This window comes from Rutilus rutilus, assembly GCF_951802725.1.
Source record: "Rutilus rutilus genome assembly, chromosome: 5".
NCBI classification, from domain to species: domain Eukaryota; kingdom Metazoa; phylum Chordata; class Actinopteri; order Cypriniformes; family Leuciscidae; genus Rutilus; species Rutilus rutilus.
The window spans coordinates 40,588,063-40,614,528 of NC_140213.1; the positions used below are offsets into that span (position 1 = coordinate 40,588,063).

The 26,466-nt window shown below is 36.9% G+C and overlaps 2 protein-coding genes across 3 annotated transcripts in view; one reads left to right on the forward strand and one right to left on the reverse strand.

Moving 5' to 3' along the window:
- Positions 1–337: 337 nt before the first annotated feature.
- Positions 338–7,444, reverse strand: tsnaxip1 (translin-associated factor X interacting protein 1). Its single transcript, XM_084409793.1, has 17 exons — positions 7,285–7,444; positions 6,790–6,850; positions 6,207–6,301; positions 5,946–6,051; positions 5,346–5,439; positions 4,927–5,123; positions 4,098–4,233; positions 3,516–3,685; positions 3,014–3,085; positions 2,794–2,896; positions 2,570–2,685; positions 2,297–2,425; positions 2,044–2,202; positions 1,761–1,870; positions 1,562–1,685; positions 1,003–1,109; positions 338–878 (listed from the first exon to the last, which is right to left on the reverse strand). Exons 1-17 carry the CDS (start codon positions 7,329–7,331, stop codon positions 683–685), a joined length of 2,022 nt encoding a protein of 673 aa, XP_084265919.1. The 5' UTR covers positions 7,332–7,444; the 3' UTR covers positions 338–682.
- A 1,576-nt stretch (positions 7,445–9,020) lies between these two features.
- Positions 9,021–26,466, forward strand: part of ranbp10 (RAN binding protein 10) — a 29,404-nt gene continuing 11,958 nt past the window's right edge. For both annotated transcript variants that reach the window (XM_084409586.1, XM_084409587.1), the window contains exons 1-3: positions 9,021–9,252; positions 19,296–19,407; positions 21,911–21,963. In XM_084409586.1, coding sequence (XP_084265712.1) covers positions 9,054–9,252; positions 19,296–19,407; positions 21,911–21,963 — 364 coding nt within the window. In that variant the 5' untranslated portion in view covers positions 9,021–9,053. The remainder of the gene's footprint in view (positions 9,253–19,295; positions 19,408–21,910; positions 21,964–26,466) is intronic.

Genomic DNA, 26,466 nt, shown 5'->3' on the forward strand with positions numbered 1-26,466 from the left:
CAACCGATTCTTGATGTATTGCTTTCCAAATCTAAAACTAGAGCTTCGAGCAGCAGGTGAATCCAAGAATAGTATACTTAAAATACTCACACAAGTATTGTCACTCAGAAAACATATTTGTACAACTTCTAAAAACTTTCTAAATTCTATGTAAGATAAAACTACATTGTGGCAGAAAAGTTCTGTTTAGTTTTCGATTAGTTTAACTGATAAATAGGCCTCACAAACGCAGAGCTTCTTTGCATTTACCATGGGTTGGAAAATTGTGGTCTTGCTAATAATAAATGACATTAAAGTGTTAACAATCATCAGAATAAACTTGACAAACAAATAAATATAAATGTACCATTTATTGACAAATAATTAAATCAAGTAATCTGCATGCAGACAATACAAATAAATACAGCTTTCTTGATTTTCGAGGTAAAATGTCAATATAACAAGCATGACGTTTCTTTTCTTTTTAATAGAAATCAAAAAAGAAGCCAGAAACATAAGACTACTGATATATTTTTTTATCTAATTATTTAATATTGTGTCATTCCTGATATGTGATTTTCTACTTACATAACAATATGCGAACTATTAACACAGAGGTATTTCTATGCCCTGGTGCTTTACTTGGTTTATATATGTAGTGTGCTGTAAAAAAAAATTGGAGGTGTGTTTGACATAACTATGGTCATCGCTCTGGCCCTGCCCTTTTTACATCAGCCACAGAGAGACGCTGTAGCACAACCTCCGTGTTCAAAGCTTGAGCTTGTAATTCACACTCCTTTGTCTTAAAAGCTACACTGAGATACCAGTCCAGAGTTTCAGAATCCAGTGAAGGGTCGATAGTTTTGAAGGCAGTCCTGAGATGCTCTGCGTCCACTTCCCTGCATTGATGACATACGAAACAGGACACAACTATGACAATACAGGATTCATTTGATGTGGCTTTACTCCGATATATCTAATAATGCATTTCATTTTGTAAACAGTTGATGGATGATTTCTCACCCTTTGCCTTCAATTTGCACTCTCAGCTCGCTGATGTACTGGAGTCTCTCAGCAGTAGCTTGTTTTTTAACTAGACTCAGGAATTCTTTGTGTCTTCCATCTGAGTCCTGGAGTGGAAACAACATGCACACAAAACATGATGTTGTGGGTACATATTACTATATACAGAACCTTTTTTTTTTTTTTTTATGAAAAGAAATAATACATTTATGTAGCGACTGCATTCAATTGATCAAAAGTGACTTGAGCAGAAAATCAGCATATTACAATGATTTCTGAAGGATCATGTGACTCTGAAGACTGGAGAAATAGCTGCTGTAAATTCAGCTTTGCATCACAGGAATAAATTACATTAATATATTAATTATATAAATAATAAAATAAAATAAAAACAGTTATTTTAAATTGTCACAGTTTTTTTTACAATATTACTGTTTATACTGTATTTTTGAACATATAAATGCAACCTTGGTGTGCATAAGAGGGCTTACCAACCTCAAAGTTTTGAATGGTAGTGTACATATTTTCTTGTTCTTAGCCAAAGAAAATCCAAACTGACCTCTGTATAAAGTGTCTGATAAGAAATGCGCACTCCATTACTCCTTAGCTCTGTCTGAGCCGTCATCAGCAGCTCCTCTGTGTCCTGATCTGACTTCAGGGGGAAAGCCTTCTTCAATGCCTCACTGATAATCAGCACACATATTATAATAATCACAATCATATATATTTCTACTGAAGACATATGAGTTGTCACTCACCTAAATTCTAAGACAGTTAGTGATCCGCACTGTGTTATGTCACTTTGAATAAAAACCTTGAGCAAGTGAGACAGCAGCTGTGTCTGTCCATGGTAGATACTCTCGTCAACCTGCCACAAAATGACACTCAATTATTATACAGCAAATCTCAGTTAGTAGATAATTATCTCAATCAAATTTGGGATAGTTTTGGAGGCCCCTATTAAATACAGCAGCTGAAAAACCTGCTTTCAATGGACTTTTTCAATATGGCAAATGGTTGTAACTTAGATTAAGCACAAACCTTCCCAGTCAAGATGTCATTGAAAAGGCAGATGAAATCATCTTTAAGATTGTTTTGGATGCTTTCCATTAAGCTGTAAGCCCACTCTCCGGACTTATCCTTATATTGTTCCACAAGATAGCTGTGAAGAAACACCTGCAGATCTCTGGAGTAATCATTCTTCATTGAGGAAAAATGTGTGGAGAAATACAGTTATAAATACTCAACTATTGAATGTTTAAACAAATCCAGACAGGATATTAGTATGCCATACCTTTTCATTCTCTGTAGTTTTGTTCCTCCAGATATCTTTTATAACTCTGATAACATCTGTTTTCTTGAGCTTAAGATTCTTAATTGTCCCCTCATATTGTAGATAAATGGGGACGTCACTGGATGTGCCCTGTCAAAATAATTATAATATCCAGTTGGGCCCAAAGTTAGTCACAACAAGCATATTGTAAATCAGAGTATTTACGCTTAAAGCATTAATGCAACAAATTCTTTATATATACTATATATAGATATAGATGTTAGGAACACTTACAAGTCCAGTAAAGAACTCATTCTGTCCATTCATCTCCAGCAGCAAGATCTCCAGCTTCTTTTGGCTGGACTGACCTTCAAAAAGCTCTTTACATCGTTCAATTCCTCCGAGTATGTCTATTAAATACATTACATAATCAGCATCTAAAACATATGCTCAACATATGTGCTCTATAAAGAAGAGAAACTTGGTGAAAGCCTTATGGAAGATTCAGATACTGATACCTGAACATTGTTCCCAGTTTGGTCTGGGAGTTGTTACAATGTGTTTGTTATCAGAGCCATGTTGCAGCACCGACTGATTAGAGTGTAACACAGCAGGTGCTGACTGTAGATTAGAAGAATGTTAAGTAATCAGATAAGTTTAGGATTATTTATTTATCATTATAGACCTCTTTGAATCCTTCCAGGTCGTTCTGAAGACTGTTTTTCGCTGTATAACTACCTGGCGATGAACCTCAAGCAGTGTGTCGTATTCAGACTTCATCTGGTCAAAGTCTGTTTGTAAGGTTTCCAGCTGAAACAAGGAAAGAAGTCAAATTAAACATTATCGTCAAATGATTATTAGTATCACTCTACCTCTAGAATTGATGTTTATGAGTCATTCGTTTGGATGTAACAAGTTTGGGGTTGCTCACGAAAGGTGCATTTATTTGATCAAAATACAGTAAAAACAGTAATATGGAAAAAATATGATTACAATTTAAAATGGTTTTGTATTTTAATATATTTTTTAATGTAATTTATTACTTTGATTGCAAAGCTGAATTTTCAGCATCATTACTCCAGCCTTCAGTGTCACATGATCCTTCAGAAATCATTCTAATTCGCTGCTCAAAAAACATTTCTTATTATTCATACTGGTTAAAATTTTTGTGAAAATCGTGATACATCTTTTCAGGATTCTTTGATGAATAGAAAGTTAAAGAAACAGCATTTCTCCATACCTTTATTAGAGTCTCCTCATGCATACGATTCAGGTTATCCCAGTCCCGTCGAGGGACCACATCACTGTATTCTGCTTCCAGGCGGTTGAGCTCAACCTGAGCTTTGGTAAGATCCTCTCTACACACCTGCAAAGCCATTTTCACCACCATAGGATCCTCAGATTCCACCTCTGAGAGGAACAAGCAGAGTCAAACCTCCTCCTTACAACTCAACCCTCAATCTCTATCCACACCTTCCAAAAACAAGAAATTCCAATAAAACACACTCTAAAGTCAGACGTTTTCTTACCATAGAAGCTACTCTGGTTCTAGTAGACTGGTAGAGGCTCTATTCTGCTCTCATCATGACTACTGCAACTCACTCCTGGCAATCAAACCTCTGCGCCCAGCTAACATTCAACATCTTACATTAATCTGACATCACAACTCTGCTATGCTTCCTCCACTGGCTCCTTATTCTCTTAAAGTCACACACTCAATTCAGCAGCAATTGTTTTGTTTCCATGTTTATTTATTTTTTCAGACTGTACTACTGATCATCATCATCATCACCACCACCACAAGTGTGACCTTCATTATAACCTTCATTATTATCATCACGTTCAGTATCTTGAGTATAGCGCATTATGCTGACTGTGGTGATGAGCATCTTTCGTGCATCACGTTCATCCCTGTATAGCTCATACTGGGAGGCCAGATCCTCTTTTAGACGATCAACCTGTGGAAGAGATAAGATGCACATGAGTTTGTTTCATCATCTCAACAATTTGCATATCTTTTCATATATGCTTTATGGAAACAGCAGTGTTGTTATTGTTAACTAAAACTAAAACTTTGGTCATTGAAAATAAAGGTAAAATAAAATAAAATATAAACATTAGATTTCTCTAACTTAAGTTTAGATTGAAGTACTAGAATGACTTAAAGTTAAAAGTTAAATAGAAATATAAAAAAAGAATACAACTAAATAAACTAATATAAATTACAAAGCACAAAAAATACAACTGGCTCGTTTGAATCCCCTCGTTTTTCACTCTCCTCTCCCAAATTTGTATGTGAATGACCTGCACCACTTGAAATGTAAATCACTGACCCACCGTTTGGCCCTGACAAGCATCTGCTGTAAACATCCAATAGATTTCAATTCATTTCAAACTGTGTTCAAATGTTAATGAGATAAACATAATATGCGAGAAACCACAACATAATATGATTAGTTTGCTAATAGACCATGAGATGATATAATTAATAAAAATAAAATAAGCTTTCCTCTCTTGTAGCCTATTGAAAGTTCATGCTAGTTATTAACCGATATGTTGTTAACCATGCAGAACACAAATATTCGGAGCGAGCTGTAAAGCTTGTCTGAATAATCCAATGTTGATTTCTACAAAAGGCCAGAAATCTCCACCTGAATCTGCAGAGCACTCTGTTGTCTTCTCATACTCTTAACGACGTCCTGCAGTCGCTGACACTCTTGCTTCAGATTTCGGATCTCATCTCTTTCCTGCACTTTCAGATCCAGAATCCTCTTCTCACACTGTTCCGACACAAGCACTAGCTTTGCCCGCAGTGGTAGCAGATCCCTAATCTGTTCACGAAGATGCGCTGTGAGAGACATTAACAAGTTCATCTCAACTATTTTCTCCCACATCAATCACTACTGACCCATTCAGTCCCATTAGCATTTCATGTTATGTTATTTATTTACTTTATTTTATGAATTAGATTTCCTCTATTTTACATTTGCAGCAGATTATAGTACTGAGGGTGATCAGGATCACTTTTACACATTTTGTGTACCACAAATAATAAAAAGATTGTACATACCTAATGTGATGTCATACTCATTTTTGATGGCAGACAAAATAGGCTTATAGGTTTTAAATTCTTCAATTAAATAGCCAAAGACCTCCTGATAAACCTTCATAATGCAGGGGAAAAAGCAGAAGGAAAAAAAAAAACAGTTTCTTAAATACTATGCTACATAAACATACACACATATGTATACATATATATTCAGAAAATATATGCATTAAACAGAGGTGATGGTTAAGACTTAAATTCTACTTCAAATAAATGCTGTTTTTGAGTTTTTCATCATTAAGCTATTCATCAAAGACACGATTTTCACAAATAAATTAAGCAGCAGCACAGCTGTTTTCAACATTGATAATAATAATACAATAATAATTTTTCTTGAGCACCAAATCAGCATATTAGAATGATTTCTGAAGGATCATGTGACACTGAAGACTGGAGTAATGATGCTGAAAATTCAGCTTTGCCATCATGAATTTCATTTTAAAATAGAAAAGTTGAGATTTTTTACAATATTTCACAATATTACTGTTTTTGTCAAAAAAATGCAGCTTTGGTTAGAATAAAATAAAGTTAGCACAAGATACTAATGCAAAGTGGGATATAAACCTGCAGTCGGAGCTCTTGGACTTTGGGGCTGTGTGTGTCTAAAGCTTCTAAATCTCTCTTGAGATGACACTCCAGTTGCTCTAAGAAACGAGGCTTGGCAAGAGATCTGCAGCACATTACATATGTAGACATTAGGAACAAGACATTGGTATTCAGAATAGACATGGAAAAGATCAATAAGATGACTAACTATTCTATAAAGTTTTACAACTACTACATTGCTAAAAATGAACACTGAGAAGGCTCTGTGTTGTACTATACCCATGAAGTATTTTTTCTTTAGGCTTTTGGACAATTTGATAGGTGGCATCAGCAGGCCGGGATGAAAGGTCACTGGAGGTTTCCCCCACTTTGGTCTGAGGGAAAATGAGAGTGATCCAGCATTATTGGGCATTTGATGGTGGAGTCAAACAATACAAAATAAATATCTATTTTTAGGACTGATAAACCAAATAAGCCAAATATACGTTCCTAAATCCAAGTCACACTTTATTTATTTACTGTAAACAGTTAACAGTATAGATCCATATGTAAGTCAGTTAGTGCATGACTGGAATACTATCAAATAATATTGTTTTTTGTGATTAAAATAGTGCTATCAAATCGCATCTAACATATATATATTATATATATATATATACCTGCGGTGTATGTAGATAGAAATTACTCATTCTAAGGTAATAAAAACATTTAATCTTTAAATGGTCTTTAATACACCACTGAAAGCATAGTTATGTATATGATACTGCATTTCTGTCAACAGATCCTCCTAAATATTACACAATTCACCTTTAATCGATTTGACAGCACTAGTTAAAAAAATTAAACCAGGTTTATAACTTACTTTTATAAACTTTGTGTTAAACATCCTGTCAGTAATGTGCTTCTGTGATCCTCTGCTATTGCTGTCATCATTACACGGAAAGTCAGACATAACATAAGTTAGATCAGAAGACAGTTTCAACTAGTCAATATGTCAAGCAGTGACAGGAGATACTTCATCTAAACGATTTTTAAACAAAAATGGAGATATTACATTAAATATATGAACATTTGTCACACTGCTGGACTATCAACTGAACTTCACAAAATAATAAAAGGTGATTAAAATAGAGAATAACGTGGGGAAATGGTAATCATTAACATATACAACTTCCTTCAAACGTATATATGTATTTAAATCAAATATCTTGATGTACAAACACGCTATTGGTCATTTATTGATTTAATAAGTGAGCTGTTTTCCACTTTACTTCTGAATTGTTTGGATTGTAGGCAATCGTTTCTAGTTCAGTGAACTAAGCAACATTAACGATTCTAAAATCTCCTTATATCTTGCCTTTCAAAGTGTAACAACGGTGGCAACTTTAGTTCTTTCAGTGACATTTGGACGAATTAATAGCTTTATAATATTCCACAGCAGATTTATCAGCGTACATCCAACTGAAACTTCAGCGGCGTGGCATTGTTGTTGTTTGACAGGTGGTTGCCATGATACCGAAGGACCCTTGAAAAGACCTTCCATGTATAGCTGTTCACGGCATGCCTTTATGAAAAACAACTCGCCTTGTCGTCTAAAACATCATATGGGTTGCATTAAATTCACGTGTATATGTTCAAATAAATTAATTTTTTTGTTAAATATTTTAAATGTTAGAATGCTCTGTTATGATTTAACAATTGTCTTTTTCCCTCTTGGCAGTAAACGCCAGGGCTACTGGATTACACCACCGAGTGTCTTGTTTTTCTAAGACAAGCGTCTGTTTTTGGTTTTTCAGACTCAACTTGTTGAACAAAATGTCTTGATCAGTGACCGTAGGGTTAGAAGTGACCTTGCTTTTGAATATAACGAACTTGCTTTTAACTGTAAACTTACTGAACATGTCATAAAATTAGCATTTTCAATGGAAAATAAAAAAACATTATTCTTGAAAACATATGATATAATAATATAATTATTTTCAAAACTTTTCAAAACTAATGTAATGCATATGTTTGAGTCATGAACAATGTTTAAACGAGTTTCAGTTGTTAAATAATATTTCAAAGTGTTTAAATTCATTTGTTGACTGTTTTTATGTCAGGCGGTAGGCTACAGCCAAATATGGATATATACTGTGGTTGTACCACCTGACAGGGAAAGTGTACTTGAAATACTTGAAATGAGCAGTTTTTACCAGTATTTGAGAGAGATCTACAAACCTTTTCACTCTGCCACAAGGATCAGTTGGGCTCCTCTGGATGATGCATTTTCATGTTTGCAGTTGTGCCACTCTGACATAATTTGAGAATATACAAATTGCTGGACAAAAGTTTTTCAATTATCTTTAAAACTACTGAAATTCATACAACTTTTTTAAATGAAAGGATTAAAACCTAAAATGAAGACACCATTTTAAATAGTTTTCTTAGTCTGTTCATTTGTTCAGACAGTTTCACCACCTGACATTTTGGGGGTAACTTTAAGATAACAAAACATATAATAATATGTATTATTTAAATGTACTAAAAACGAATTCAAACTAAAATAACTTTAAAAGAATAACATGATATATATGTCGTGAATTATTTTAACCCAGAAAACAATCAGTACACTTTAAATAAAGTAAAATTACTGCTTCACAGACCAAGAGTTTGGGATAAGGATTACATGAAGTCTGTTACATAAATAGCTGAGAGTGACAGAATGATATGCCTGAGTCTAGTAGTGTAATGAATTTATCACCACACATTTGAATAAATGACAAACCACCGAGTCACTGATTCGAGATTGTTTAATTTCGAAATGGTTTACTTTCGTAAAACTCAAGCAGCCATATACACAAAAACTACAAATCCTAGCCTGCGTTTTACAGCCCCAGTTGAATTAGGTATGGGTCATGTAGTTGACGGCACTTCCCTCATGTCAGCCGCGTGCACTGCGCAGGCTTTGTGTTCGACTACAGTACCCACACGTCACTCTCGAGCGAGCGGCTGTTATCCGGGGACATCTCTCTCTCCCCGCTGCTGTGTGTGTGTGTTTCTCCTTTAGTCTAGCGCTGTCTCCTTTTTAGCGGATTGGCACAACAGGGTAGGATTACTAGAAGGAATACAAAAACATAAGCAAAAATGGCAGAGCTTGGAGCGGGGAGCCTGCTAACAGGAGATCCTGCTTTTAATTATCAAGAGCATGAGCTAAGCGAGCGTTTGAAGCGGCTGTACCCGGCCGTGAATGAGGAAGAGACCCCCTTACCCCGATCTTGGAGCCCCAAGGATAAGTACAGCTACATCGGGCTCTCACAGAATAATCTGCGGGTGCATTACAAAGGTATACAGATGTGACACACGCTGAACTGTCAACCCATAGGCCTTGACAATCCCGTCTGGTTCGCTGCACTCGAGTATATGCAATCTCCCCCGATCTAGTTTGAGCTGTGTTTTTCCGTCCCCTTCTGCTTTGTTGCATAGTAGGAAAGAGGAATGTCCAAATGGGTTGACATTTAGCAAACCGTCATGTCAGAATTCGGCTAGCGAGAGTAGCTTGGGGCATAAGCACGACTGGAGAGTCTAGCTTTTTGGACACCTAACTTACCTTTTACCTATTGCCATGTCAACAACATCAAGTGTTATTGGTTTGCCAAGCTTATGGTTTGAACTCCCTTTCGGTGAATTAGTCGATGCTGGGGCTAGCTAGCCACGGCAGGGCAATAAGGGCAGCTAAGCAGCTACATCATTGCAATGAATCGCAAATGCTTGTTTAGTTTACTCCGCATTGCATAAGTGTATTTGTTATCCGCTATCGGGTGATTTATATAAGGACGCGCGGCGCGTTCACAACGAAACAAATAGCTGAAAATGTTTTTTTTTTTTTTTGTTGTTGTTGTTGTGCTTGTCTGATATGTTTGACTCACGAACATGTGCGCATTTGTATTGACGAACAATATCGAATTGATTCGAATCCGCCATTATAGTGAATTCGAATTCCACAACACTAGCTGTTTAAACTGTTGTGGCTTTTCGACTGACCCAGTCGCCTCAGGGGGGACTGTGAATTTACCCAGATCAGATGTAATTTTTTTTGTTTAACAACTGTTTACATGCTCCTAGTAAATATATAATAAAGCAGTCTATTTTGAGAACTATCAGTCTATTTAGAGCGCAATCTATGGGCTTTCAATGGTTTTGGCAAGCTGTTTTAAAAATATTCTTTCAGGCCAAGTATCTATTTTTGTAGAACCTATCATTTGATTACTGCTGAATAATCCTACAGTAACTGCTCTCAATTTCACTAGTTAGACATTAGACATACATTAAACTAGTCGTCATTCCAGTAGTGACTATCTATTCAGTTAGTCCTTAGAACTTATTATTTATTAGGCCTAGTACTTTGCCTTTAGTCACTGTCCCAATAGTGCCAAGTAACTTGCATTGTTGCTGTTAACAAATTGCACATATTTGCCATTGAATTCAATGGGAATCTTTTGTATCAAGTTGTAGTTGTATCAAGTCAAGTCACCTTCATTTATATTGTGCTTTTAACAATGGACTGTTTCAAAGCAGCTTTACAGTGATAATAGGAAATTAAAGCAACAGAGATTGTTTTGGCTTTACAGCAGCTCTAGAATAAAGTTATTGTCCAGCTAAAGTTAGTTTTGATTGATTCACTTCCGTTGCAAAGATCATTAATTGTTAACTTAGGGGCCGCTTACACAACACCGTTCTAACTGAAAACCCTTAACGCGCTCCAGCCCGCTCATTCGCACAGCAACAGTGCCTTTTAGTCGTCAGAGACGTTTCCTCCGAGGAGGCAAGGGAGGCAGTGCCTCCTCAAAAAATTGGATGAGAAAATAACCCATATTACAAAAAATAAAACAATGCAACAAATATTACAAAATGTGACACTAAAGTAACAGTGTTCAACAGTGAAAACAGCGGGCAAAGTTATAGCAGGAGGCAATGCTTCCCCTGAGCCCATTGACTTTTAACAGCCCCCCCAAAGCATACAGTGGGTTTTGTAAGGGGTAATTGAGAATGATTGGGGGAAAGTCTCATGAGAGGAGGCAATGCCTCCATCGCGCATTCGCGCTATCATTAGATATTATTGGTCATGGTTGAAAATGACTGGTTCATGGGATAAATCCTGCCTCTTGTTTTCGTGCGCGTTCACGAATCGATCTGAATTAAAATGATGGCGTTAATGGGAAGACTACTTAAAAAGTAAGTAAATAACTCGGCCCCTTAGATATCACCACTTTATGTCATGCCAAAATCAAACTTGAAATGGCCTGAAAACATGATGAATGTGTTTTTTTTTTTTTTTTGAGCAATCAGCTTGGTGAATTTAAAGGTACATCATGTCCATGACAGTGTTTACCAACCTTGATGACTGATAAAAAATAAGTTGACTATTAAAAAGAACAGCGGAACATCAGTTCACCAATAAAATATATTGTTTAAATTGTTACTGCAGTTAGTTATTATTTTAGAATAAACGTAAAAATTGGTTTTGCCGTAAAAAAATGCCTCCTCATTTGAGAACTCCACTGCATGCCATTGCTGTATGTACTGTAATTGTTGCTGGTGTACATTTTACTAGTAACAATTTGTAATGTACTTTTATTACTTATTCTTTAGTTAGTTTAGTTATAACAATATAGTTGCTAGTATACTTTTTTTCCCCTAATGCTAATTGAATAGACACATGCATTTACTAAACACAAGTGTGCATTACAAATACTTGCTAGTGTAAACTTGCTAGTATGATTTTTAAGTAGCTACCTTGACTTGCCATTTAAAAATCAGTTTAAAACAGTGATATTCAGTGATGTCTTAATAACAATGAGCTCTTTTGTTGTAGCATCTATGTGAATTATTAGGCTTGTAAAAGGCTGTATTGTGTTGTCAGTTGTCTGACAGATTACTGTTACCAACATGTACCCTGGTTATTTTTAGTTTAGGCACAAATGCTGTTATAATGCACCTAATTCTGATTATAATGTTGTGTGTCTGTGGGCCTGTTGTCCAATACTTCACTTGAAGGTCACTTTTGTGTAGACCATAGCTGTTCATTTTCTTACATGATGTGTGTTCCATTTGACAGCTGTTTGTGTTAATAATGCCCAGGTCCAGTGGGAAGTTTATCCTTAAAGTTTAGTTCATCCCATTTGACCCAGCAATGAACAACACTGCATTATTTTGGTAATGTACACTGCTTTGTGTCTGTGGAAAATTGTACCTCATTGGCAACGATCCTCTTTCAGGCTATGGGTATGTTTACCACTTCATATGGTGGCTGATGTTTGCCAAGTATTTGGTTTTTAAGAGGCATATGATATTGATACACTGATATTGATGTCCTTCCTTTTTGTTAAGGATCTTTTTTGTTCTGTCAGCCTGACTGTTTAGTCAGTTTATCCTCAAAGCAGGATTGCCTTGATTAGATTAGGATAAAACAAAGGCTTGTTTCTATAATCTGTTTTTTAAAGAGCCATTATATACATCTTGTAGCAATATATTTAAATATATATTTAAACCAGCTCCACTTAATAGATAATTTAACCTGCAGTCTATTAACCTTCAGCGCTATTTTGGCCTGTGTACCAGATTCTGTTTCTGTAGACTGAATTTTAGGTAATATCTTTGAATCATGTTCTCATCAAGTAAAGACAATAGATATGTGCTGTCAAAAATTTTGATGAAAATCTATGCAATTTTGTGCTTTTATATGATATAAAATGATGTGGCTCTTCATCTTTATTTAGGATGCATGTAAAATAAAAAAATCAGAGTCTGTGCATGATGAAACATGGGGAAAAGACATGAGAGGCACATTCTCTATCTTTGTTCGCAATGTGGACCTCATTTTACACATCGTCACACTGACAAGGACGTGAGCCCCCATTACCCCATGCAGATGCAGATTTTGCAGTGTCTCTGCAAGATTTAGGCAAGATGAACAGATAGAAATATAACTTAAGCCTAGATTGTTTCCGTGTGGTTCGGTGGACTGCTATCCATTTCCTGTGTGCATGCTGTTGGACTCTGTTTCCTTTAAGCTCATTGTAATGTTTGCCTATAGAGGGGTTTTGCCTGTCTGAGGAGCCAATCATGCATGTTTAGTCGGTGCGGTGACATCATCAGATTGTGTTCGTTTCCCCCTAGTGTCTCTGTGAAGCTGTGAAACCCTGTTTGCTAACACTAGCACAACACTCCCAATCTTCTCTCCCTGTGTCTTTGTTCTCTCATATTGTAGTTTTGTTTTTTTGCCTGCTTAGCTGATGTTATTATGGATGCCAGCTGTAGCCTTGCACAGCTCCCACATTTCCCTTAAATGTTTTTTCAGAGAGCTTTACCAGATAGCAGTGTAATTCTGTGATGCTGATTGATTTTTTTTTTATATGAGAGAGTGTATGAGTATGTCATTCAACCAACCATTAATTTACTTCTTTTTTTCTTAGTCATACTTCACTCCATATCAAAAATAATAATAATATTTTGTATAAATAATTATTTTTATTTTTTTGCATTCTGCCTTTTTTCATATTATGTTTCCTCCCATCATGAGTTTCAAGTAAAGAAAATTATAATCATACTAGTCTCAGCCTCAGACGTCACGGCCTCAGACTGCTGGCTGAATGTCTGATGCGTTAGACACACAAAATGAGAAATACTTTGGGAGTTTCGTAGTCATCATCTGATTAGTTGGTTTGTACAGGATTTCCAGGAGACGTGTCTTGCGTTCATTAACGTTCTGCCTGGGAACAAAGCCGTTGTGATGCCAAACCCCCTCATGGAAGAAGCTGTTGTGTTTTCAACTGTGACAATGAGCGCTTATCAGGGTCAACTAAACACTGGATTTTCAAAAGTGTGTAAAGTTCGCGGCGCCATTGTTGCAGTAAACTTGCACAGCGTTCTTTAATTATTTATTTGATGCATGTTGGTCTGTTATCGTATAGGGACATTTTCATGGCCCTATTACGCGGAACAAAACGAACTGTGATTGGTTGCTTTACATGTCGCTCAGACGTCTTCTTAGGCGTGATGATTGGACGGAGCCACATCGGCTGAATGTGAGCTTGCAGTTGATTGTAAGACAGGGTGAGTTTAAGCGGACAAAATGTTTGGAGAATTTCAGCGTACGTCACCAGAGAGAAGTCTGTCATTTTGCCGGAATATCTAGTTATGATCAGTGGCGTGGCGTGGGGAAAATTTCTGAGGAAGCCAATTAAGACATAACCTCTAAGCTGTGTGTTTTAAGGGATTGGGGCAGAAAATCATACGTTACCATTTATATGTTGCTATTTGGATGAACTATTAGAGCGCCCAGCATCATCTTACCGGGACTTATGCTTGTTACAATCCAACACTTTGAGCACGTAGATACCTAAAATATGTTGCGCATACAGCTCAACTAACGCGATTGTTATAAAGGTGTTTGAACAACAAAACACATCCTCTTGCACATATTTGACAATCGGAATATCAGATATATCCTGCTATAGCTAATAAATTTGTGAAATTTTGAATAAAAAAAGGAAATAAAAGCTGATCATTCAGCGCTATTGTGCCTGCGGTGTGACAAGCAATGAAAGACGCGTCTCCATGGGAACCATAAAGTGATACTACGATCAATAACGGTCGCCTTGAAAAACTTACGTGTGAAAAGGTTGTTTGTTAAGGCTTACATTTAAATGTGTCTTTGTTTTGTTTTGAGTGTATGGTCAATAAATAAAGGAATTAAAAAGATGGGCACAAAACCACAAATCTTCCGCTATTTCATTCATTCATTCATTGACGATGATAACGTGATGTGATTGGCCTGATGCCAACAAGTTCATGGCTTCCCTTGACACTGTCCTGACCAATCACAGGGGAGCAGTGTCATGACAATAGCGTCACCTGATTGGTTAATCATTCTTTTTTTTTTCTATCAAGGGATGCCAACTCAGCCTGGCCTCCTCACAGACACAGGGTGCAGTACCATGTTTTCAACGCTCATTCACCATGTCACTTTTATAGGGGCGCTGTTTTACACATCATAAAACACTCAGTAATGAATGAAGAGAGACGATAAGGAGATGACAGAAGGATTACGTAAACTGTGAAAACAAAAGTGTTTATTAAATGACGATTATATTCTGAAAAAGTGAGGAAGCCTGGCTTCCCTTGGCCTCCGCAAGAAAACGCCACTGGTTATGATATTTTGGTTAAAAATGACAAGCTGAAAGAAATGACCACAGGTGAATCATTCACAAGATCATTTAGAAGATTGGTGAATTTCCATTTCATGCTGACTTAAAGGGATACTCCACTTTTTTTGGAAATAGGCTCATTTTACAACTCCCCCAGAGTTAAACAGTTGAGTTTTACCGTTTTCGAATCCATTCAGCCGATCTCCGGGTCTGGCGGTACCACTTTTAGCATAGCTTAGCATAATGAATTGAACCGGACAAGACCATTAGCATCTCTCTCAAAAAAATGAACAAAGAGTTTCGATATTTTTCCTATTTAAAACTTGACTCTTCTGTAGTTACATCGTGTACTAAGACCGACGGAAAATGAAAAGTTGCGATTTTCTAGGCTGATATGGCTAGGAACTATACTCTCATTCCTGCGTAATAATCAAGAAACTTTGCTGCCGTACCATGGGTGAAGCAGGCGTAATGATATGACGCAGCGCATGCCGCCTGATAATAGGCTACTGAGCTGGGGACTATTATCAGGTGCTGCGTCATATCATTACGCCTGTTTCACCCATGGTACTGCAGCAAAGTTTCTTGATTATTACGCAGGAATGAGAGTATATATTTTTTTGAGAGAGATGCTAATGGTCTTGTCCGGTTCAATTCATTATGCTAAGCTATGCTAAAAGTGGTACCCCCAGACCCGGAGATCAGCTGAATGGATTCGAAAACGGTAAAACTCAACTGTTTAACTCTGGGGGAGTTGTAAAATGAGCCTATTTCCAAAAAAAAGTGGAGTATCCCTTTAAAGCACATATTCCCTCAAATTATCATTACTGTAAAGTAAGAATGGCCCTGTTTACACCTGGTATTAATATGCATTTTGGTCGATCGGATCACAGATTTGACCGGATTGCTTTTGTAGTGTAAACGTTAATGTGGTCGAATGCGTTCGAACAGCCACAAAAGACCGCCTACTCTCCGCCAAATTGGATTTAAACTTTGTTAGCTGAAGATGCAAGTTTGGTTTGAACCTGAAGACAAAAAAACGTACCAAGCACAATGTTCTCTCACCATTCCTGATTTCTAACACACACTCACAGCGTTCAGTGTGATCTTCCGGCTATCAGAACAGAAACGAAAACTGCTGCTCTCCATATGTTTTTCTGACGTCTCTAGTCGCGTTCATATGTAAATTGCTTGAGCTCATTCCGTCCATTAGATTGAACGATCTGAAAAAGCCCAAACATTTATCCACCCATAGACCCTCCCCTCAAAGAAATCAGGACAGAAGTGGTTAAAATTGATAAATTAAAAACACCAGGTGTAAACAGGAATGTGTGTCTCTCTCATCTACTTGTGTTACGATCCACCAAAATGCATCTTAATACCAGGTGTATTAATGTAATGCCATAATGAAATGTTCTGTTAAATTGGCATGAATTGAATCCGATTCAACAAATACTGCAATTGTGCATACTGTACTTAAAAAACAAAAAATGTTTCAACATAATTACAGACATCCCACCCTGCAAAAACAAATTTCTGGGAGATGGTACCCCCCACCCCCAGCACCACCAATGAATACAGGACGTTGCATTATATTATATTGCATCATATTCATATTTACTTGGAAGCCGCATAAGCCTGGTTCATTCAACAGTATTCATGCGGCGAAAGTGACAGTTATGTATGTGTGGCGAAATAAGAGGGGAGGGTGTAGACGAAATCCGAACGCAAGTGGTCACAGGAGACGCATCTGAAACGCGTGAAAATACAGGTGTAAATGGTGATGCGTCTTGGCTGGCCACTTGTGATCATCGAAAATGCATCTTAATACCAAGTGGAAACACGGCTTCTCTGTCACTCGATTTCTGGGATATTTTATAGGACATGCATGTCATTGTCTTATTAAGTAGAATAAGTGTATGTAAGATCATGCGTGTAAACTCACAGTTTTTGTGGGATACACCCTTGTGTCAAGACTGGAAATGAGTTGGTTATGTGTCCTAAAGGTGTTAGCAAATTATTGGCTCATCCCCATTACAAAAATAAGAGAAAAGTGAGGCATGTTGAAAGCAGCTAGCGCAGATGCAGAACATACAATAAAAAAAATGATATGTCCTACACTGGATTAGAGCAGCGCTTTAAGATGCACCAGACCTATGATTATGCACTGCAGAGGAGGACTCTGTATGAAAGCTGTTTGTGTTTTGTGCATTAAACATGTTTGGCAGAGAAATAGAGGGAGGGACAGACAGACAAGCAGCTAAAGAAGGAGAGAATCACCCAAGGTCCTCTCGCTGTTCTGTGCTCCCAGAATGGTGTGGTCATGGCATGATGTATAAATAGATTGAGCGTGTGAGCAGGGGGCGGGCAGGAGCGTGCACACGTATGTGCATTTGTAGTGTGTGTGAGTCGGGGATTTGCACATACAGGGTCTTCTGCCTTTACTCTGGTTGTGTGAGCCACGAATATAAATAGATTTTGTGTGTTCTTGATTGTGAATGCTTGTCTGGGTTTGGCAGACAAACCTATTGTGGCTTGATAGCAGAACTTGGGATGCTAAAAATAAAAGTGATTAATATTATTACACTTATCAGATGGTGATGATGAAGCATAAATGAATACTTAGCCTAGTACATCATTTTTTACACACTTGTGCTTCAAACAACCACATACAGTAGCACCAAGGCATGGTGTTCTGGAATCAAACTGCAGATGTGGGTTAAGTTACAGGTCTGGGGCACATAAACACAAAGACACGTCCATATACGTTCACACGGAGAAGTTAAACATGAGACTCTTGAAGTGCAGTGAGGTTTGAGTAAATGATTGGCTCAGGAGGCAAGCCTGGCCTCGCAGAATCTAATACTGAGTGTCTATTAATGCTGGCAGGTGTTAGTAACCTGCAGGAAAATGGATTAGGAGATTGGAGCACATTGCTATGGTACATGGAGGCTTAGACGGCAATGACACTCACTTCTCACAATTGAAATGAGCAGAAATGTTGAAGTCAGAGTGTAGGTTTAAGTCTATTACTTAAAAGACTACATGAAATGCCGTTCATAATCAGTTTTGTTCCCATAATTTGACCTTTTGAATGAAACAGGATGAGAGTTGATTTAGGCTATGCATCAGAAATAACTTGGTCTTATGAAAATGGGCTTACCCAATCAGAATGGACCAGTGCAGTTCAAGGGGAGGAGCTCAAAGTAGAGGAGGAAAGTCGTTGTAACATTTTGACAAAAGATTCAAAACATTCCCTTTTGAATTAATCACTGATTAATTGCATCAGTAAACTGAGTAATTTTTTTTCATGTTGACTTTTTATAATTTCTAGTAATTTTTAAAGGTGCATTGTTTAATTTCTGGACCACTAACAGCACCAAAAGAGAAAGAATTATTCCCTCTAAACAGGTTTTCCAAACACACTCCATCTACAAACAAACTGTTGGCGGGGAATGTGCTCACGAACAGGTAGTCCCACCACAAACTCATGCCATTGGTTGAGCCAAAAGTTGACATGTTGGACCATTCAAACAAACAGAGCAATGTTTTATTGCCACACTGTTTGCACTCTTTGGAAATACAACCTCAGCTTAATTATAGATGTCTCTGCACATCAAATTGGGATAGGAGAGTATTTTAACATTTGAAAATAATTAGTTACCCAAATCACCCAAACCATTCTGTCATTATTTTCTCACTCTCATATCATTCCCCAGCCAACATTTCATGGTGGGGCCAATGTACGCACAATATGGGATTGAGTATGGGCCCACGGGTTCCATGTCTGCCTTATCTAAATTAGTTGTCTCTCTTTCGCTGAGACAATTCTCAAAATATGTTCTTTTAATGTTCCACAGAAGAAAGAATGTTATACAGTGATTGTCTGGAGACCTGCGAAAATGACAGCTGGAATGAAGCTCTGTATTTCGTTTTGGATTCACCTTTGCCCTATTGGATGTGTTTCTTATGGGCTGTTGGCATAAGATATATTCATGCATTTGAAAACAACTGGAGAGTGTCTGTTGTCGTCAACCATCGTGACCTATCCCTTACTGGAAACCCTTGTCCCCTCAAAAACTTTTTTGAACATTGTTGTTATTTATGTGGACAGTCATCTATTTCAGAGGGTGTGTTTGGTCAGTGACTCATTTCCCTCAATGTTTCCGTCTTGCTTTAGGCCACGGAAAAAACCACAAGGATGCAGCGTCTGTTCGGGCCACCCATCCCATCCCCGCTGCTTGTGGCATCTACTACTTTGAGGTGAAGATCGTAAGCAAAGGAAGAGATGGGTAAGTGCAAATAGCTTCTGGTTGAAGGCATTTGTACATAGTGATACAAGATACAAGATTTGTTTATAATTTGGAAAGATGCATCACGGGAAGCAATTTGAAGAGAAGAGGTATCAGATCTGTTTTACATATAGTGGGGTTCAAAAGTTTGAGAGCACATTGAAAGTTTTAGCACTCTGAAAAAATTAAAAAAAAGACAATATTACCTTACGTATAAGGTAAAATTAATAAGTAATATTTAATATTCAGCACTATTTCTAGATCGCCTTGTAAATTTGTGGCACTGATCATGTGACTCTTTGTACAGATGTTCAGTTGTCCACTGAAGCCCAAGATCCACTTTAGATCATTCTCAAATCATTATGAAGAACATGATCATCAGGTTTTACTCAAACTTATGGTTGCTCATTAAAGCAAAATTATGAATCAAATACTAAGATATTCTGAAATGAATGAAAAGGTGTTTTCACAGTCTCAGAATGATAATTGCTCTGAAACCATGTGTCATGCTTGAGTCAGTAGTTGGTGTTTGTCATGCCTTCGGTTTGAGGACATCATTGTCCAAAAATAAATGGAAAAGGGTCCCACCCTTTCCTGTGACCACTTGGCAATGTGATTACTAAATATATTCCAGCAGGATTGCTCCTGTTCTACTAGGTCATCTAACTGCAGCTTACAGGTTGTGACTAAAAAGTGTCAAGTCATCCCTTAGTCACTGAGATCCCAGGCTGTGGAACTCTCTCCCAGACTCACTTAGCACTTTTTTAATATATCCCACATGATCTAACTTCCCACTTGTTCAGCACTTGTGGGAAGGGGCTCTTCAGTCTAATCGCCATTCATTTTATTATATTATTTACAATATTATTTTATTATTCAATATTATTTAAATGCTTGATTCCTCTTGTATTTTATTTTTAAAGTATGGTCACATCTACTGTTATTCAGCAAATTTCATAAGCGAAATCCAGCCATTTTGCAACAGGTTCAGGTTGGTCATGTATTCACCACGTTGACCAACAGAAAGCTTTTTGTTTCGAATGTGACTTCTGTTAGAGATGTGCTTATACATGCTACACTATTGACAATAGACAATGGACCTTTTTTGCCAGCAACATTATACTAATGTAACCATATCTGATTCTTTTCCTTAAATGCAATGTAAGTCGCTTTATATAAATGCATCTACCAATTAGGGCTGAACGATATATCGTTATCGTATCTATATCTCGATATGAACTTTCAAGATATTACTATCGAAAAAAGCAACGATATCGACGATATAGATTCCCCCTCTCCGCGCTCGCCCTGCATACAACTCTGGCAGTCACAACAAACATCAGTTTTACGAGTGCCTCTGAATGCACAGCTAAAGCCAGCGCGCACACACAGGGACGTGGAAACTATACTGTGAGAGGGGGGGCGGCGTTTCCATAGTGACGCGTCATTGCTTGTCACGTGACACACCGCAGCAGCAACAGCGCTGAATGAATGATGATCTGCTTTTATGACATTTTTCCTTTTTTATTCAGAATATTCACAAATGTGTTAGCTATTTCATGAAATATCTGATATTCCGATTGTCAAATACATGCAAGTGGAAGTGTATTGTTGTTTAAACACCTTTATAACGATCGCGTTAGTTGAGCTGTATGCGCGATGGGCGCCGCCGTGTTAGTTTGTGCCGCAGACGCAGTTCAGAGAATCGGATCTGTTGGATTTACAACCTCTATGTTTACAACACTTGAATTCATCCACTTCTCCCTAAATACTTAAAAGTAAGTGGCTGGTGAACTGGGAATAGAATAGAGTAAACACTGAAGTTACTTACACAATGTGTATCTGATATGAATAAAACGTGTCGAATTATAATGGAAAGGATTATTATTACCTCTTCCATAGACATCAGTGTGTTACACACACACACATATATATATATATATATATATATATATATATATATATATATATAAAACAACGGAAAACAAAAAAGGAAAAAGGTCAGCTGCCCCTTCAATGCACTTTCAATGTTCCACCAGCTGCTGCATTTGTTATTTATTGTTAAAGCAGAGCTGCAGTAAAAGGTTTGATTTGTATTTTTTTTTTTTGGTCATTTATGTTAATGTTGACTTGTTCTTAAAAATAAAACTATACTTTCCACATTTTTTGTATTATGATCTTTTTATTTTTCTGAGAAATGCTTGGTTTTCACCGAACCCCGTAGTCATATCGTATTGTATCGATATCGAGATATCTGGCATGAAAATCGAGATATGAAATTTTGTCCATATCGTTCAGCCCTACTACCAATGTAGGGCAAATAATTCTGACCTTTTTTGTTTACTTCTAGACCTTTAAAATGAACTGTCACTAAACCCAGTTGAATAGTAACTTTATCAGGAGCATAATATCTGGTTTAAATACAGTTTCAGAGATTATCAGTAACAGTGTCCTAATTTTTTTAGTAAAGCTAACATTTGTCCTGTCTCATTGGTGTTTCCAGGTACATGGGAATTGGACTGTCTGCCCAGGGGGTAAACATGAACAGACTGCCTGGTGAGTTTGTGAGTGTTTGTGCGTGTATGTACACTAAAGGGATGATGTGCTCACCATGGGTATCTCATTGTCACGTTATGAGATTTTATTTCACGATAAAGATATACATCACATCATCATTATCTCATTTCTGTTATTAAAAATAAGAAAAAAGAAGCAATTGGACAAATACAATATAGCGAAAATATGAATTAACCAAATTAAGTTTCTCAGGTATAATAGGTTTATTTAACATGTAGTTAGAATTAGTACAGACATTTTATAATAGAATGTAAAAATAAAATATTGCATAGTCTTCACTCTATGAATTAAATTGAAATGTATTCTTATTAAAGCTAAAAATAAGTTATTCGGTCAAGAAGAGTAAGTTATTTTCTCTTTTGTTTGATTCACATTAATGAGCAGCAGGTAGGTATATTAGGCTGCTGTCACTTTAAGACCAAACACACGGATCTTTATACTGATACACATCCGGTTTACACCCAGCTGTTTACTTTCACTTGAGACCTAACCAGCTGTGTTTACGTGAATACTCCTCCAAGATGGGAATTTTGACATAAATGTGTTTGTGTTCGACCATTCAAGCGCAATAAGACTTACTCATTCGTCAGTCACTGCTTAATAACACATTTTAACACTGTGCACGTTCCAAATTCACGACTTCCTTCTGAGAGAGGCAGCTTTCTGTGCGTGCACTTTGCCAGGGTGCCAGTCAGCACGAACACCGAGTTCCTTTTCAAGATATTTTGCTCTTATAACTCTTTTTAACGTCAAGCACGCTCTTTATATCCTCATTCATGTATTTCATCACTCTGAAGTGTCGATAGTGCTATATATTTACATACCGCGATATACATGATGATAGACATTTTATAACGTGGTAACTATATATATATTGTCATACCGCCCAGCCCTGACCGTGGGTCATGGTGAACTGTAGGTAACTGAAGAATGGGTGAGTCAGTCTTTTGTAGCTTTAAAAAACAGTCAACTTTTGTAGTTAAAAAATTGCTTCATGTAGATATACACATTAAAATGAAAAATAAATTGTGTTCATAACCTATTTTAATTCTGGCAGAATATTGGAGAGAGAAAAGTTGGGAGGGACTTGATTTCATCCATCGAAAATGGTTGGATTGTGTGAAGTGGGTGTTACATACCAGAATGGGACCATGCGATTGGATGGGAGGGATTCGTTGAGCCAAAAAGTAAAGTTGTTTGTGAGGAAGAGCTTTGAAGATTAAAAGACAAGTTATTACATTTTGAGAAAGATTATGAACAGATTTTTTTTTTCACTGATAAGTCTGTTAATGAAAAGGCCAGTGCTGACATTACGGTTCACTTTTGAGTATGGTCTTATAGCATAATTTTTTTTGTCTTACACTTTTTTAATATCCTTTAGTCAGTCAGACTGTAATTCAGGCCATGAACATGCCTCAGCATGCCCTGAAAAACATTAGCTGTGAGAATGACCTTGCAGATGCAGAGAATCCAGGGTTTTTCTTTCTGTGCTCCTCAATCTCAGGAAATAACTTTGTAATGTGTTTTTCCTCATGAGTCCTCAAAGGGAAGGAGAGGAGACCTAGATCTCATTATTGGTTTTCCTCAATGGATTTTACCTGACATACAGAATGTTCTGAGATCACAAAGCCTTGTCATAATTATTCATAGCTAAAAGCTCAAATTAATCAGAGAAAATCTTTTCATTCTGACAGAGCATCCATTCACACGGCAGAGGACATCAAGCTGCTACTGGACTAGTTTTAAATTACTAACTGCAGTGAAAAAAGACACCATAACCAAACAAAAATGAAACGTGCGCGCATTATCATAATGCAGAAAAAGGAAATGTGACTGAATATTATAGTATGTGGAACATACTCCTCTACACGATATTTGGAATTTGAAAAATATGTAGGCTGCTTTATCCTATCATTTTGTACAAGCATATGATTTGATAACGTCAAGTTAAACTGACTAAATTGAAATGTAATTAGTAGTAAGACTGATTAAAATTAAATCCAAATTTGTTGCTAAATTAAAGACCTAATTGAGCAGGTGGAGTAAAGTTTTAGCTTCAGTTAAGCTGACACTGAATTTCTGAAATATGCTCACGACAATCCATTAAGTGGACATCTCGGCAGACTCAAGACGTTGCTAAGATTAGTGGACGTAATGAAGATATAATATGTAAGTAGACAATAATGAATTTAGCAATACATTTGAAGCACATCGTGCTGTAGAAACATAACAGTACATATTAGCTAGCTCTTTGATATAAAGCAATACTTAGATGCTCATCTTACATGCTTGATGAAAGTTGAAAAAGTAAATGTACCCTACTGTTCAAAAGTTTGGGGTCGGTAAGATTTTTTTCAAATATGGTTACAATTCAAAATAAGTTTTCTATTTAAATATATTTTATAATGTAATTCATTCCTATGATGGAAGAGCTGAATTTTGGTGTCACATGGTCCTTCAGAAACCCTTCTAATATGCTGATTTGGGACTCAAGAAACATTTCTCATTATTGTCAAAGTTAAAAAAACAGTTGTGCTGCTTAATGTTTTCTGTGGAAACCATAATACAATTATTCCAAATTATTTTATATATAGAAAGATCAAAACTTTTGAACAATGGTGTAGATTCTAGACCTTAGAAAAAAGGTCTGTATTTTGGGCACAGTTGGGTTAATGTCACCCTCCTGTGATCCCTCTGACCAATCAAGTGACTTTGTCAATTGCTTGTTAGTTTCTCCACTGTGCCTGATGCCTTTGAAATGCTTTTGGAGCAATCTAGCCAATTCGGCATGTGCGTGCTGACTACAAATTGTGTGTTCATTGACCTCTGTGCTCTCTGCTTAAACCACTCTTTGTCAGAGCGCTTTGGAATATAGTGGAAATATAGACAAACGCATGTAGGGTGGCCAATGTATTTTCTAGTTAGTTTGAATTCTACAGCCAACAGAAGGATATTATTTCTCTAGTTGTAGGTGCTATATATATATATATATATATATGAATGACACAAACAAATTTATACGAATGTTTAAATGTGATCAAATGTCTGTAAGTTATTTTTTATTCTAATATCTTTTATGCTCCCTTCTAATATATCTAATATTTCTATATTTCTTCTCTCTCTTTAGTTCACTTGATTTTTGCAAATAACTAAACATCCCATGATTCCAAAACACTTTAATCAATTAAAGTCATGTGTGGTGCATTGTATGTTTGCGTGTGTGGTTATGTGTGCGGTCTGAGCGTAATGGTTTTACACGCCCCGCTGACCTCCGTGTCTCTGATCCCATACTGGAGTTCTGCCCATTTCATTAGCATGAAGGGAACACTGAGCTCTGCTTTAGGAGTAATATCCCAGCCTGCATTGCTCTGCAGATTAATCTAATACCACACAACAAGCCCCCATCAGCCACTGCCTTACTTCCTCATTTTTTCATTCTTTTTGCATCTGTCTGTCATTCACAGAATGCACTTGTTTACTCCATTTCACGTAGTGACTAAAAATACAATTGCTTACGCAACACCATTTTTATCATGTACTAATCATAATGGTCTGCCATTTTTGAATCAGTTCAGCCCAGTCAGTGAGGTAGACAGACTCCTCCTCTTGGTGGTTTGAGGCAGTGCGAGCCGAGGCTTACTGAATTGTTCAAATGGTCTTGTTAAATTTACACACAGGCTTGTCCAGCTGCCCCTCGAATGAGCTTTAGGGTGGACGAAGCCTTTAAAGGACAATTTTGTTGTTATATCCAGTTTTCTAGAACAATTGGGAAGATAACATCATCGGGCAGGACGCAATAAGTGCATCAGTTCCTCAGAGGCAGGGGCTCAAATCTAAAAAAGGACCATCTGCTTATATATATATATATATAAATGAGGCCACCTAACAGCCTACATTTCACATAATAGGCCTGTAGATGGCACTTAAACTTAATTTAACCAACATGATATATTCAATATGCCATACGTAAATAAGAGTTAATTGAACACTACCATTAATGCGAAACCACAGATCCAGATCGCTCCGCAAACGCAAATATTTGTCCATTCGGGCTGTAAAGATGAATACTTATCTTTTTTCTATTTCACCTTTCTAAGTCACCTTTGTTAAAAAACTGAAAACAGACTGTGGCTATGTAGTTTACAACCGACTTATGAAAAAGACTGAGATATTACCATTCCACTTCACATTGTCCAATTAAATTTGAGCTTGTTGTGCCACACCATATTTCGAGGGTGTATTATACATGAGAAAATGGGCATCGATGGTTATTCACTTATGTAACATTTTTAAATATGTAATACGTGAATTTTTAATTGAATCTACTCATTAGCAATCACTGAGAGCCGTATATGGTCTGCGGTTCTCCATCTCTTTTGTAAAAAGACTTTGTGGTTACATGCAACTACTGACATAAACTTGTATTATTGTAATTATTTTTTTGTCAACGACATCTCCAGCCCCGTTCAGTCTGTCTGACGG

Coding starts and splice junctions, on each gene's coding strand:
- tsnaxip1 (XM_084409793.1), bottom strand. CDS start 7,331: ATGTCACTGAAAGAACTAAAGTTGCCACCGTTGTTACACTTTGAAAG. Junction 2,203..2,296: donor AAACTACAGAGAATGAAAAG/GTATGGCATACT, acceptor TCCTCAATGAAG/AATGATTACTCCAGAGATCT. Junction 1,110..1,561: donor ATCAGACACTTTATACAGAG/GTCAGTTTGGAT, acceptor TTTCCACTCCAG/GACTCAGATGGAAGACACAA.